The sequence below is a fragment of the Elgaria multicarinata genome, chromosome 5 (assembly GCF_023053635.1).
Source record: "Elgaria multicarinata webbii isolate HBS135686 ecotype San Diego chromosome 5, rElgMul1.1.pri, whole genome shotgun sequence".
NCBI classification, from domain to species: domain Eukaryota; kingdom Metazoa; phylum Chordata; class Lepidosauria; order Squamata; family Anguidae; genus Elgaria; species Elgaria multicarinata.
The window spans coordinates 59,095,749-59,110,726 of record NC_086175.1 but is presented as its reverse complement, the minus strand read 5'-3'; the positions used below and the strand labels follow the sequence as shown (position 1 = coordinate 59,110,726).

The window sequence follows — 14,978 nt, the reverse complement described above, 5'->3', positions numbered from 1 at the left end:
GAGCTGCTGGGTTTGCTCCGCCCACTGCCTGCCTCATTCCTAGCCAGCAGTGCAGGGCAAAAGTCATAAGCACACACAAACCCCCTTCCAAAACATCTTAATACAAGTCCCAGGGAATTGTGTGAATGCATAGGAGCCAGCCACTTTGCTGAAGCTAAGCAGGGTTGGGTCTGGTCAGGGTTTAGATGGGAGACCAAATTGAAAAGTTTTAGCAGCAACCGCATTTAAGCCCCGCTGGTCATGAGTTTTGGACTGGGAGCAAGAGATCCTTATTAATTTTCCTGCACGGAGCTACAGCGATCCTTTGAGCGCTCCTCAGCTCCTTTGCAAAGAGTGAGGAAATATTAAAAAAAAAAAATCAACCGATGACCCAATTTGATTCAAATTTTAAGGCAGGATGCATGGGAGTACTTCACAATAAAAGCAGATTCTAAGGTGGAAAACGTCTGAGTCCTTTGCATGCAGTTGTCAGTGATTGCACAGTATAAGGCTGGTGTGATTTATCTGCTGTAGCAGATAAGATAGTAAACTGGGCGAAGGAAGGAGAACAGGAAGTGGGCGGAGCAAACCCGGCAGCTCTGGGTTGGGAGAGGAAAATTACCGGTAGAAGGAGGCACATGAACCTGTAGCCACGCTGGAACTAAGAAATAGAACCGGTAAGTAGAACTCATTTACAACGTTGGAGACCCAGGGTCACGTGATGCTGTGCGTCACAGTAACCCATTCAAAACGTTAGAATAACACCAGTGTAGATTCCCACTGAGTTATTGTCCCTCTTCAACAAAGCGGAGGTAAGATGTCTTCCCTACCATGTGTAGTCTGACCCTCATTTATACCAGTCTGCAATATATTTTTATTTTTTATTTATTTTTATTTATTACATTTCTATACCGCCCAATAGCCGGAGCTCTCTGGGCGGTTCACAAAAATAGAAAACATTCAAAGTATAAAACAACAGTATAAAATCATAATATAAAATACAATATAAAAGCTCAACCAGATAAAAACAGCAGCAATGCAAAATTACAAATTTAAAACCATGTTATTTAAAATTTATAGATTGTTAAAATGTTGGGAGAATAAAAAGGTCTTCACCTGGCATCTAAAAGCATATAATGTAGGTGCCAAGCGAACCTCCTTAGGGAGCTCATTCCACAGCCGGGGAGCCACAGCAGAGAAGGCCCTCCTCCTGGTAGCCACCTGCCTCACTTCCTTTGGATACTAGACGATGGATTAGTGAACCCAGAGTATCCTTGTCCAGATAGGGGCATAGCTGGGCCACCAAGCAAAGCTGGTAGAAGGTACTCCATGCCCACAGAGGTCACCTGAGCCTCAAGTGATAGAGATGACTCCAGGAGATCCCCCAAGCTACGTACCTGATCCTTCAAGGGGAGTGCAACCCCATCCACAACAGACGGAGCACTCTCCATCTGGTTAGAAGAACCACCCACTAACAGCATCTCAGTGTTGTCTGGATGAGCTTCAGTTGATTGGACTGAAGTCCATTGTCATAGCCAGGCACTGATTTAGCTCTTCCCCTGCTTCACCGGATGAGGATGGAAAGGAGCTGTGTGTCATCAGTGTCCTGATGATAGTGCACTCCAAACCTCCACATGGCCCCACTCAGCAGTTTCGTGTAGAATAGATGATAAATAGCATGGGGAACCTCATGCAGGAGAATCCATGGGGCCGAGCAAAATTCCCCAAATACACCTTCTGGAGCCAGAAGGAGGAAACATCGGGGCCTGCTCCAGTTGGAGTCTCCCCACCCCCACCCCCACCCCCACAGGGAAAACTGTCATCTTGGCCCTGTGGGGAAGAAGAAACAGCAAGGAGACAGGGGCAGGCAGAGGAAACGTTGGGCCTGCTCCAGTTGGACTCCCCTCCTTCGGGTGCAGAACAATCCCATCAGCCCTGTTGCCGGTCCACTTACTTTCTCTCTCTCTCTTTTCCCTCTTCCCTCCTGAACTCCTTTTCCTTGTGTGTCATGTCTTTATTAGACTGTAAACCTGAGGGCAGGGACTGTCTTTTTGCTTACTGATTGTAAGCCACTCTGGATGCAAGAGCCAGAGTAACGCCATTAGCTCTAAGTGAGGAAGACACGTAGCAGGGAATACACATACATAGAATAGAGCTATTTTTCTTCAGAGGAAGGACAAGTCAGCAGCATAGACTAGAAACAAGGCATGTAGAGAAAAAGAAACATGTTGAGCTAGATAACAGAGGGACAGGCGCAGTGTAAAGGGAGAAAATACTGACCACCAGAGTTTTGTTATATAATATAACTACCAGTACAACTGATTCTCAGAATGGGAAATGGCTGCAATCTCTGCACTGCCCGCATGTTGACAATGCACCAAGATAAACACTTTGTACTATTCCATTTCTGTTCAACCTCCTTTGTTCTGTTACCAGATTTCACGCCCATTATAAAAGGCAGGCATTGCTGCTTAAAAATAAGAGTCATGTTTTTCTGTGTGGGTTTGTGTAATAGCCCACTGAGATGGTTTTGCAGTAAAATCCAACATAAAGATAGATTAAAATATCTTGCTTCCTACACATTTCCACCCCAGACTATTTTTTCTCTCTAGACGCATGTACATTCCCCAAGAGAGTTCTCTTGGTGGCAGATAATTTAAGAGGAACCACACACCTCAGGACCTTCATTTTACTCAGTCTGCTACAGAAGCCAAAAATCTCAGATTTCATCTCCTTTCCAAATAAACATGTTTAAGAACATTTGTGAAAGAGCGCCTACATCACATAGTCCTCGACACAGTGTGTTGACAAAACCACACCCACTATTTCAGTTGCAATGTATCATTCTCTCAGAATGGAGAGCCCAGGGATGTGTAGTTTGAGCATGAAAACATTATGCACCCAAAAAGCTGGATTCTGTCAGCTGTATGAATTGCACAAATGATATAAATGTACATACATCTGTGTCATTTGCAAAATATGTTTTTCTTCTGAAACTCAAGTAATTGCCTTCTCACAGAAGATGTCATTCATATGGTTTGGATATGCACACATCCAAAGCACCACCCAAACTTTCCTCCCAAACCCTAACATGTCAAGCTGCAGGGGGGCTGGATTACTCCCTCAGACCAATCCAGCAGGCTGGAATATGTCAAGGGGGTGACACCCCATTCCCCAAATCCTTCTTCCTTCACTGATGTCATCAGCCCTCACCCCTTTCCTTTCTTCATGCAGAGAGAGTCATGGAGCTCCACATCTCTGACTGCATGGAGAAAGGGGTAGCAAGCGGCGCATGAAGGGAAGGACCAAGCCAGCTTCCCAGTGCTGTCTGAGACCCTTTTGGAGCGCCATGCCTTTCAATGCACAGTGAAATAGCAAAGTGGGTGGGGTGATATCATGGGAGGTGGAGGGGCCAGTGGAGGTTCTTCCACGGGCCAAATTAGGAACCTCCATGGGCTGAATTTAGCCCATGGGCCAGAGGTCCTCCACCACTGAGTTAAAGGATATTACCTTTAAACCAAGCTTACGTTGCTAGGCAGGCAGGCAGGCAGGCAGGCAGCTTTGGAGTAACTGTTCATCTAAAGCTGCTTCTACATTCCTAGATGACAGGTTTTGAAAAAAGTATCTTTTCCATCTTATATGGGCGTGGATGTTGTGGCCTTTCATTTCACATCATTTCTCCTCACTTTTTACCCTTCAGGTTGAACTACAGTGCTATGATATACATGTCCTTGACTACTGCAGAAGTTAGCTATTGGAGAACATGTGCCTCCCTTCCCAGTCACCCTCTAAAGCTGACCCCACAAATTTAAAAATGCCTAATAATCATCATAATAACAATCATAATAATGGGACCCATGATTTAGTGGATCATGCAAAAATGCAAAAAGTTGCAGTCCTGTTCACTGTTGCATTCAGCCAGCCATCCTCTTTTCCACAATACTCTATTCTGTTCCCCCTTGAACCTGAATTCTGTTCCCATCTTCCCATCCCTCACCCCAGCATTCCATGGCCACTATTGAGCCAACTTAGTTTATTCCCTCCTAAAGAGTTTTACATGCTTCTGCAAACCTCAGGGTCCACTGAGCTTGCTGATACCGCCCCTTGTATGTGTGTCATTTCAGCTACACAAAGATCAGTGCCTCAACATCAGAAACAGAGGGAATGATTTTTGTGAACATATGACATTTTGGACATGGGGCCATATTACAATGGAATTCTATTTTATTTCTTTGATTATGTAAACATAACTTTGAATGAACCAGTGAGAAATAGTTTTAAGGTTTTGAAGGTAGATTATGAACTGATAGCTGAAAGACATTCATTTTGGCATTTTTACCACACAAAATAAGATAATGAATTCTTGTTTGTCTAAATTTTTATTTCGTAGAACGAGCAGCCCTGATATTCTCTCATTCTGCCCTCTGACCAAGAGCAAACCACTGAAAACAGTGTGGCAACTGTCCTCCAGTACTTTGTAAAGCATGGGTGGGCAACATGTGGCAATGAATGGGAGATGTAGGCCAAAACATCTGGAGGAACACAAGTTGCCCATACCTGCTCTAAAGCATCATGTATACTCATAGCAATAAACAGAGAGAAAGAGAGATGCTAGATAATTCTCTACGAAGCAGGTCGGTATGCTCTACTGCCATAAACTCGGTTTGAGCAAGAAGCCTCCTACCTTTCAACTTGAGGTCCACATTATGCCTCAACCACGGATAGATTCCATAACTTGAGGAATCTTCAGGAATTGGATTATCCTGTATCCATCCTTCACAGGCAAACCGGAAAAAATTATCGCAGGGATCCACAGATGTATTTAACTTGCTTTTGATGGCAGAAGCTGGAAAGAGTCACATAATATTATGTAACATCATTATTATTATTATTATTATTATTATTATTATTTGTATCCCACCTTTTCCCCAATACTCAGACTCTGTTAGCCTTGATACAAATGACCATCCTCTTTGCTTTGATTCCCTCAGTGCCTTAGGTTTCTGCAATTCTGTTTTTAGCTTCTTTTCCTTCTGTCAGATTGTTCATTCAATGGGCCTGTTCGCACATCACATCAAGTTACCATGGATTAATTTACCTGATGCACAGTGGCCATTATTTTTAAAATGCAAGTGTGCTGCAGCTTGTTGTGTCATGCAATGTAAGTGTCATATAAGTGTAATAATAAATAAATCTGTCAGACCACTAGGGTGACCACTTATCGCATTACCAAAAATGAGAAACTGCATCACCAAAAAAGAGGTTGCCAGTTGGTGTATGGAAATATAAGCACAAATTTAGAAATAATAATTATAATTTATGTAGATACTTTACATGTCAACATAGTGGAGAAGATTGACCAAGTGACCTGAGTCCCTGCTCTGTCTGCTGTCCAGGTGCTCACTACTGATGGGCGAGTTCAAGGCCCTTGATCTCCCTCGTAATCGTTCTTTGGCTTCAAACCAGACCCAGACTGGACAGCCCATCAAATAGAGAACACCTTCAGAGATAGGACTGTCCTCTGCCAGCTCTCCAAAATAGAGAGTTGCCCTGTATAAAGTAGGACACCTGGCCACCCTAACCCACTGTGGAAAACAGGATGTTGATTAGAATTCTGTGGTGGAGAACTGGTGGCCCTCTAGATTTTGTTGCCCATGCCGGCATGGGCTTATGGGAGTTGAAGTCCAACTACATCTGGAGGGCCCTAGTTTTTCTCAGCCCTGGATTAAACGGTCTGATCTAGCAGAGCTCTTATAGGGCTTTTAGGGAGGTGACTGCCTCCCAGTTTTAACATAAACGGATTAGATGCTGATTTTCAAAGTGTACTTAGAGTTTATTAAGCCTTTCTGAGAAGCAGCTCTCAGGCCACTGAAAACATAAACATTTCATATTTCTTCATAACAATGTGCTTTAACTATAATACAAGAAAGAAAAAATACATCACTTACCAGCTTCAATGCATTCAGGAGTCAAGCAATACTGTTGCTTTGGGTGAAACTTTATAAGACCTTGGCTAACTGCAAAAGAGGAAAAAAACAGCATGGATTATCCTGTTTATTTCTTTGACTCAAGGACAGAATGAATTTTGCAGCCATGGAACTTTGAAATACAAAAAGCAGTGGGGACATTGTTGGTCCTTATTTTTTTTTCCAAAATTCGTGATTGGTATCCATATCTAATAAAGATATTCTCCAATTGTGGATTTTGGATTTTTACACTAATGCAACATCTTCAGTTTATATATTACATAAACAGTGTCTTTGGGAGGGGGGAATAGTATACAATGCTTGATTTAACTCAGAAGTTACCCTGACAGCATGTTGGGTGCTAGAAAGAAGACAAATGGCATCGATTAAGATGAGTACTCTGATTTTCATGGATGCATGCATATTACATACATAAACCAAGCACACACAAGAGGGATATTTTGGTGCTGAACTTTGGGTGTGTAGGTGAAATTGAGACCCCAAAAACTGAGGGAGTCAGAGACCACAGACAAGGTCCTTGAAAACAATTCTTTGTTTTATTAAAGAAGAATTTTAAAATGAATTAAAAAGGCTCATTGGGGGAATTAGACTCATATATCCAAAAGACATTCGCATTGAGAAGGTTAAAAGATAACACACATTTAAAAATTAGTAATCTTTCCCCCCTTCCAATTCAGGTTTGACATAATGTTGAGGAGTGGGTTCCAAACTTGAAAAAGTCTTAAGAATACTTAAAAGGTTAAGCAAAGTAAACCAGCTAATCATTTTCCTTCCATCTGGTTCAAACTGGAAGGTAGAAATCCAGTAAAATATTTCTTGGTAGGTACTTCTGTGGTTGCCATCCTGGGACAAGATCTTTAAAAGAGGCGGTAATTAGACCACTCCTGAAGAAGCCTAATCTGGACCCGGAGGATGTTAACAACTACAGGCCGGTGGCTAATATCCCTTTCCTGGGCAAGGTGCTTGAGCGGGTGGTTGCAGGACAACTCCAGGCACTCTTGAATGAAACGGATTATCTAGATCCATTTCAATTGGGTTTCAGGCCTGGTTTTGGAACGGAAACTGCCTTGGTCGCCCTGTGGGATGACCTCTGTCGGGAGAGAGACAGGGGGAGTGCAACCCTGTTGGTTCTCCTGGACCTTTCAGTGGCCTTTGATACCATCGACCACGGTATCCTTCTGGATAGGTTGTCTGAGCTGGGAGTGGGAGATACTGCGTTGCAGTGGTTCCGCTCCTACTCGGATGGCCGATTCCAGAAGGTGGTGCTGGGGGATTATTTCTCTGTGCCGTGGCTCCTAAGCCATGGGGTTCCACAGGGCTCTATTTTATCCCCTATGCTGTTTAACATATACATGAAGCCGCTGGGGGAGGTTATCCGGAGATGTGGACTGAGGTGTCATCAATATGCGGATGATACCCAGCTCTACCTTTCCTTTTCATCAAACCCAGGTGAGGCAGTGGCTGTTCTGAACCAGTGCCTGGGCACGGTAATGGACTGGATGAGGGCTAACAAACTGAGACTCAATCCAGAAAAGACGGAGGTACTGTTAGCGGGTGATTCATCTGTCCGGCGAGGTGATGTTTGCCCTGTCCTGGACGGGGTTGCACTCTCCCTAAAGGATCGGGCCCGTAGTTTGGGGGTGCTCTTGGATCCAGAACTGTCACTTGAGGCACAGGTGAACTCAGTGGCAAAGAGCACCTTTTATCAGCTTAGGTTGATATACCAACTACGCCCTTATCTGGACAGAGATAGCCTAGCTACAGTTATCCATGCTCTGATAACCTCTCGCTTGGATTACTGCAATGCGTTATACATGGGGCTGCCTTTGAAAACGGTCCGGAAGCTTCAGCTGGTACAAAACAGGGCAGCCCGTTTACTAATAGGGACTGGCCGGCGAGATCACATTACGCCAGTCCTTTTACAACTTCATTGGCTACCAGTCCAGGTCCGGGCCCGATTCAAAGTGCTGGTATTGACATTTAAAGCCCTAAACGGTTTGGGGCCAGGTTATCTGAAGGAACGCCTCCTCCCATATGTACCTGCCCGGACCTTAAGATCATCTACAGGGGCCCTTCTCCATGAGCCCCTGCTGAAGGAAGTGAGGCAGGTGGCTACTAGAGGGAGGGCTTTCTCCGCTGTGGCACCCCGGTTGTGGAATGAACTCCCCAGAGAGGTCCGCCTGGCGCCTACACTGTACTGCTCTCGTCGCCAGCTGAAGACCTTTTTATTCTCTCAGTATTTTAACACTTAATTTTAACTTAAATTTAAATTTTATTGTTCTAACTCTGTATTTTAATCTTATATCAATTTCTGCTGCGTGGTTTTATCCTGGTTGTGCTTTTTATACTGTATTTTGTAATTGTGCTTTTAACCTGTTCTTTGTTTTATTGTGGTTTTAATTTTTGTGAACCGTCCAGAGAGCTTCGGCTATTGGGCGGTATAAAAATGTAATAAATAAATAAATAAATAAATAAATAAATAAAATTTGCAAGTCTTAATACAGATGAATTAATGAAAATCAGAACACAATGGGCTGATCCGAAAGTTGTTTGCAAGAAGTCATGTAGGCAGTTTCACTTGGGACATGTAGGGCCTGAGTATCTAATGGAAATATTCTGTCTTCTCCAAGACCGAAATATGGCCCTCTTTTCCGGCCATAGGTCACTTCTTCACAAAACAACAGAATTTTGGAGGTGCTTGATAACACATAGGTGCCAAACAGCACAGACAGCTACATGCAAGCTGTTTATCTCCTCCACAGCAAATGCATCACCAATGTTATAAGTAAATCAGCCCTGAATCAGCACCTGAAACAGATGCAGGTGTTTACCCTTCTCCCAGGGGCTGCCTCTACATTGTCTTTGCCCCAGAGTGCCTTCAAATCTGTGATGCATTGGTAATATGACACAGACACTGATTTGGAGCCACCCCAGGGTAAAGAGCCAAAGATTTGCAGCTGAAAAGTCATGGACTTACTCTGACTTCTCCTGCCTGAGCAAGGTCAGTGCAGCTCTTCCAACATCTGTCCTTGCTCTGGCGCTGCACTGGGGGCATTCCTGGATGGAAGGCAACCTCCCATTGGTCGCCAGAAGCTGCAGGAGGGGGCATGCCCAGCTACGGGAGGGGCAGGCCCAGCAAGCCTAATGGCTGCCAGCATCCAGAAAGCCTGTTCTGCCTCCCCCAGGAGGGATTATTCACTGAAACCCACAGCAGCAATTCCGCAGGGTCTGGCATGGAATGGTGCCAACTTAGCGCCATGAAGGCAGCCTACCAGGCAAAGTCTTGCACAAAGAGAAGAGAATGACTGAAGCAGGATCTACACTACTGCTTTAAAACAGTTTATAACAGTAGTTACAACTATTGGGGCCCAGGACACACTCCATGTACAGTTTTCAAAACATTTTCAAAATGTTATATCCTGCTTGGTGTAGATCTGGCCTCAGAAACCAGGATGAAAAGGAAGTATCTGTGAGTATATTAAGCTGTTTCTTGGGGACTGAAGGCCAGGCTAGGAGAGGAGGTGGATCCATTAAGGAAAAGATGGCGAGGAATGCAGTAGTGTGTTGTGGCCTTCATTACTAGTTAAATCAATATAGTTCATTGGCAGATAAATCAATATAGTTCTAATATGAAGAATGCAATCACCGAAATGCTTACTGTGGAAGAGCAGTAATGATCTCAATAATAATAGTCAGAAGTTAATGATTTGAGAACAGTAGGAGAAGTCAATTTAAGGGAAACAAATGTGCATGCATAGAAATATTTTAGCTCAAATGGCTTAAGTCATGTACTAGTAGAGATACTTCACAAATATTAGGGATGATTCCCTGGAATGCAGCCCCCAAGAGCTGCCCTGAAACTGAATTTGGTGCTTGGCCTGAAAGAGGTATCACACTCCTGCATTATGAGCAACAGATGTCTAAACACAATGTAAACCGCCCAGAGAGCTTCAGCTATTGCGCGGTATAGAAATGCAATAAACAAATAAATAAATAAATGTGACATAAATAGTACATTTCATGAAGTGGCTTCTGAGAACAAACACCTAACTTCTGGATGTGCTGAAAGAGTATGTAATGTTGAAGTATGTAGTGGATAGGGATGAACAAGATTTCATTTTAAAAAAATGATTTTTTTAAAAAAAAAAGTGGCATTCATTCAAGTATTTAGTGCTTACAGATGTTTTGATAATGATATTCACCCTGAGCCACTGGGGATGGGGCGGATTCTAAATCGAACACAAATAAGAGCAACAAAGCCACAACTGTTTTTTGAAAATGAAAAGCAGACTTCGGATGCTACAATTTTGAGCATAAGGGAGGGGAAAGATGTGCTTAACCCTTTGCAGGAGGTGCTTGCGAGGGAAAATATGCATTTGGAACACCATAGGGGTCAAAGCAGCTTGAAGTGGGTGATTTCAATGGGGGGGGGGAACATCCCATGGGAAAAGTCTTAAGCATCTCTTCATTCATCAGTCAAAACTGCAGCCTCCAGAGAATGCTTTCCATTTTTTTTAAAAAAAGTTTATTTTCCTTACTTTAAAAAGTGCACGCAATATCTAGTTTGTACCTAATTCATCCCATTTCAAGCTTTATTCTATGATTGAAAAAAGTTAATAAAACATGTAACTAAAACCAGGCATTCTTTGTTTACCAAGTGATGGTCCAGCTCTACAAACAATTATGCTTATGAATGAAAATATTTCTTTTTAAGGAAACATCACGCCTGTGAAGTAACTTGTTGTATATGTTCACACTGGTGAGTTCTAAAAATAGAACAGAAGTTAGGACTCTGTGTGCTGCTGAGCATATCTAGAAGTTCATGTAAGGACCTCCATTTTATTTTATTTTTATTTATTAGATTGATAAATCACAACCTCTGCCTGCCAGGCACCCAGTGCTATGTATAATAAAAAGCTAGGCAGCCATCTGTCAGGTATGCTTTAATGAGGGGTTGGACTCGATGGCCTTGTAGGCCCCTTCCAACTCTACTATTCTATGATTCTATGATTAACACTTCAACTAAAATGGAGAAATGGGAGCAAAGAGTCATACAATAAAATTATTTAATATAAACATCCAAAGTTGAGCAGAACAGTACAGTTCTTACTGCCCATCTAAAACAAAACGTGGGAGGAGCCAACCTCACCTCAGGAGGGAGCGAATCCCCCATCACAGTGCTGCTACCAAAAAGCCCTCTTCTTGAGGACACACAAACTCTATCCTAGCCTCCCTAGGTGGTGAGTCATATAATAGGGCCTTTAACAGGGCCGTCTCTAAGATAAATAGGACCCTAAGTGAGGAGTGCCTGTGGTGCCCCCCCTCCCGTAGGCAGTTTTTCAGGGCCACCCAGAGGATTTATGGGGCCTGGTGCAGGTGTGATGTCCATCAAGAATGGCATTGCTCAAAACTTTGATCTCTAAGCCACTGTGCTGCAGTGGCCACAAGCCAAAGTTTGGAAAGCCACATTCTGAGCAATGGCAGTGCACTGTGCAACCCAGCAGATCTAGTTATACAATATATATATATATATATATATATATATATATATATATATATAATATTTGTTCTGTAGCAGTTCCTATCTTTTGGTAAGCACTCTTTATTTTAGAATATCCATTATTTTTATCTTTAAAAATAATGAAGAAATGTTATAAATAAAAAAGGCATCCAGCTGACCTCTTACAGCTTATGGCTTTATTTTATTGTTATTTATATAGTGTGTATAGTGTTTACAGCATTTGAAGTGCTAAGTGCTCGGGAACATTGCTTAGGAGCAAAGCTGTGATTTTTACCAAGCACCAATAACAGCAAAGTGGAAACTGAAAAAGAAACATACTTTAAAGCTAATTGAAGGAAGATCATTTTTGTAGTTAGTACTCAAACAACCTGGAGAGCCTTGAAAGAAAGGTTGCAGACATGTTTTGCCTTGCCTAGCTCACTGCAGACAGTACATTAAAAAAACCCACAGCCCTCAGCAAAGCTTGGTGGTCAACTCAGCACCCCAGGAGACTGCCTGGCACACCCACCCCGAAGTCCAGCTCTGCTGTCTGATGAAGATCATATATTATAGGCAGGTTGATATGGAAGGAGGTGGTCTTTCAGATACCTTGGCTTCAAACTATTTAGGACTTTGTAGGTCTAAACCAGCACCTTGAATTGTGACCAGAAACACATTGGAAGCCAATGAAATTGTTCCAAGTCCCATGTAATGTGACCTACAAACTGTGTTCCTGACAAAAGTTGGGCTGCCATATTTTGCACTAGCTGTAGCTTCTCAGCATTTCCAAGGTCAGCCCCACATAGAGTGGTGTGGTGAGATCTTCGTTCCCAAGAAATGGTTCTGCAGATGTGGGTGGGTGTGTGGTGGCGGCAGGGATGGTGGTTCTACTACAGTTCCCTCTCTCCCGCCTCTGTGACTCTAGGGGAGCCTTCCTCAGCCTGGATCCCTTCAGATCAGGGGTAAGCAACCAGTTGCCCTCCAGCTGAGTTGGATTACAACTCCCATCAGCCCAACCAGCATGACCGATGATTTGGGATGGTGGGAGTTTTAGTACAAACATCTGGAGTGCAATGGGTTGCCACCCTGCTCTGATTATTTTGGAGTACAAGTCCCATCATCCCTATCCAGCCATGCTGGAGGAACCCAAATTGGGTAAGACTAAATATGCTGGCGTTTTGGCCCCTGTTGCCTTTGGCCCCACCGACCACCGGAATGTGGCCCCTGAGAGCTTCTTTGAAAATGGAATGTGCTTAAGGAGGTTCAGCTCCCTTGCTCTAGAGGATGGGTGGGGAATTTGTGGCTTTCCAGATGTTGTTGGATTCCCAACTCTCATCAGCCTGAGCCAGAATGGTGCAATAATATCTGAAGGGCACAGATCCCCCAGCCCTACTTTAGAGGCTAAGTGCAAGTCCCAGGATTGTGTCTCATCTTTAACTCCTGAATTGTTCTTTGGGGGGAAATATGTATAATAAAATAGCTCTATTCTTTAAAGCATATTGAATGATGCAAAATAAATATCTGGAAAAGATATGCTTCAGTGCAATCCTATGCATGTCTACTCAGAAGTAATTTAAACTGAGTCCAATGAGGCTTACTCCCAGTTAAAGCCTTAGGTAAAGCCTTTGCCTTGATTTTAATTTGCTAGACACAGAATACATGTGCCCTGACTATAATCTATAGGGAATGGAATAACTTGTTAAGTGCTCAGTTGGGAAGATCCAACTCTGTTATGTGGGAGGCTATGTCATCTGTTAAGCCTCTTGCAATCCTAGTTTTGAGAATATATTAGAATATATTTTCCTAAAGTACTTAGGAAAAGCTCCATTGGTATTTGAAAATATAACATCTTGCACTGTACGTCATATTTGCGCTACAAAATTGTACTACATTTTCTACCATCATGGCTTCCCGAAAATACCATGGAAATGGTACTTAAGTGAAGTTGCTGAGAATTTTCTGGCAGAGAAACTGAGCCCCATCAGAGCACCACAGTTCTAGGTTTTCCTAGAGTAAAGAAATTCCTTTGAAATTGGTATAAAGATGTTTCATATAATTTTGTGTTGCTTTTTTCATTTATATTGTGAGCTGTCTTGGATCATTCTCAACAAAAGCTGGCTTGTAAGTAGATAAAGCCATAAATACATTTTGTAAATGTCTCCCCATATAGTAAAAATGAGAACAGTTAAACTGAGGCTCCAATTCTATAATTTCCTTAACAGTAAGTCCCATGAATCAAATCGGGCTTCTTTCTGAGTGGACGTGCATAGTAGGCATCCATAGAATCCTAGAAGAATAGGGCAGGAACCCCTGGGTCTTTAAGTCCTCTTAAACAGTCCTACAGCAACAACACTTCATTAATCGTTCCAGTGGGGATGGGTGGGATGTGATCAGCAGAGCTAATCAAATATACAAGTGGCAACACAACACCTTTCCAGCCAGGCCTTGAAAACGTTGCATTTATGCTAGTGCAAAATACTGAAACTTACCCAGGAAAAGTGCAGTTCCAAGTAGAACCGTGCTACTCACGAAAACGCCAAGAGCTATCCGGAGAGGTTTGCCAGCTGCTCTCCTGTTGGCTAGCATTGAGCTCCCTGCCGCCTCTGCTTCCATCAGGATGGATGTGCGAAGCCCTCTGAAAGAAGTCTGGTTTTCTTTCTACCACACTTTGTTACTGTTCATTTACAGAGAAGTCCCATCCATGTGTGGCCTTTTGCAACCTAGCTTATTTATTGTAATGAACATTACTGTCAGGACCCATTTCCAAGTCCCTTCCTCTTCCCAGAATTGGGGGGGCGGGCACGACACTACATAAAATGCAGTATTAAGTTCCTTCTCTGACCAGGACTTGGAAAGATGTGCAGCAACAACTCAATTTATAGCTCTTGCTGTTTGCAAACAGAACACTTTTATCAGCAGTTCAGGACATAAACATTTCACAAGGCTGCCCAAACAGATAGTTCCACCATTCCAAATTCCAGCACTTTTTTAAAAAAAAAGTCTTCCCACCCAAAACTGGACAATCAGACAAAGTTTTGCCGGTGCTGCATTGACAGGAACGTTTCCTTGCAGCTCTTCAAGAAACCTAATTATCTGCAGACCATCTTCCCTTTTCAGTATAGTGGCACCGTTTGTCTTCAGTGAAGAAAGGCAGCCTCTCCGAGAGCAGAATCCTTTTAAAAGCTTCCTGAGGAGCTCTTGGGATATCTTTGAAAGTTTTGGGCGGTTTGTGTATGACACCAAGTGCCAAACATCAGAGTCATGCTCAAGTGAAGGCAAAGCAGTCATTAAAACAACCTACAGAAGGGTTTTGTTTTGTTTTTTAAAGAGCAAGTTATATTTCGGTGTCTGTGGTGCTTTTGTAACTTCTATCCAAACACAGTACTCTGTTCTAAAGCTGAAATCTGGGGTGAGCAGTCGTCACGTAGAGTAGACGGCATGGATGAGATGCGTTAAATAACTGTGTCTGTTCCCTAATCAAAGCTGTAAATGCAGGGATTTTGAACTTTCAG

The 14,978-nt window shown here is 43.0% G+C and overlaps 1 protein-coding gene across 1 annotated transcript in view; it reads right to left on the bottom strand.

Moving 5' to 3' along the window:
- Window positions 1-14,638, bottom strand: part of PHEX (phosphate regulating endopeptidase X-linked) — a 112,509-nt gene extending 97,871 nt beyond the window's left edge. The window contains exons 1-3 of the mRNA XM_063126472.1: window positions 13,956-14,638; window positions 5,928-5,996; window positions 4,664-4,825 (exon numbers count right to left, since the gene is read on the bottom strand). Coding sequence (XP_062982542.1) covers window positions 4,664-4,825; window positions 5,928-5,996; window positions 13,956-14,079 — 355 coding nt within the window. The 5' untranslated portion in view covers window positions 14,080-14,638. The remainder of the gene's footprint in view (window positions 1-4,663; window positions 4,826-5,927; window positions 5,997-13,955) is intronic.
- Window positions 14,639-14,978: the final 340 nt, after the last annotated feature.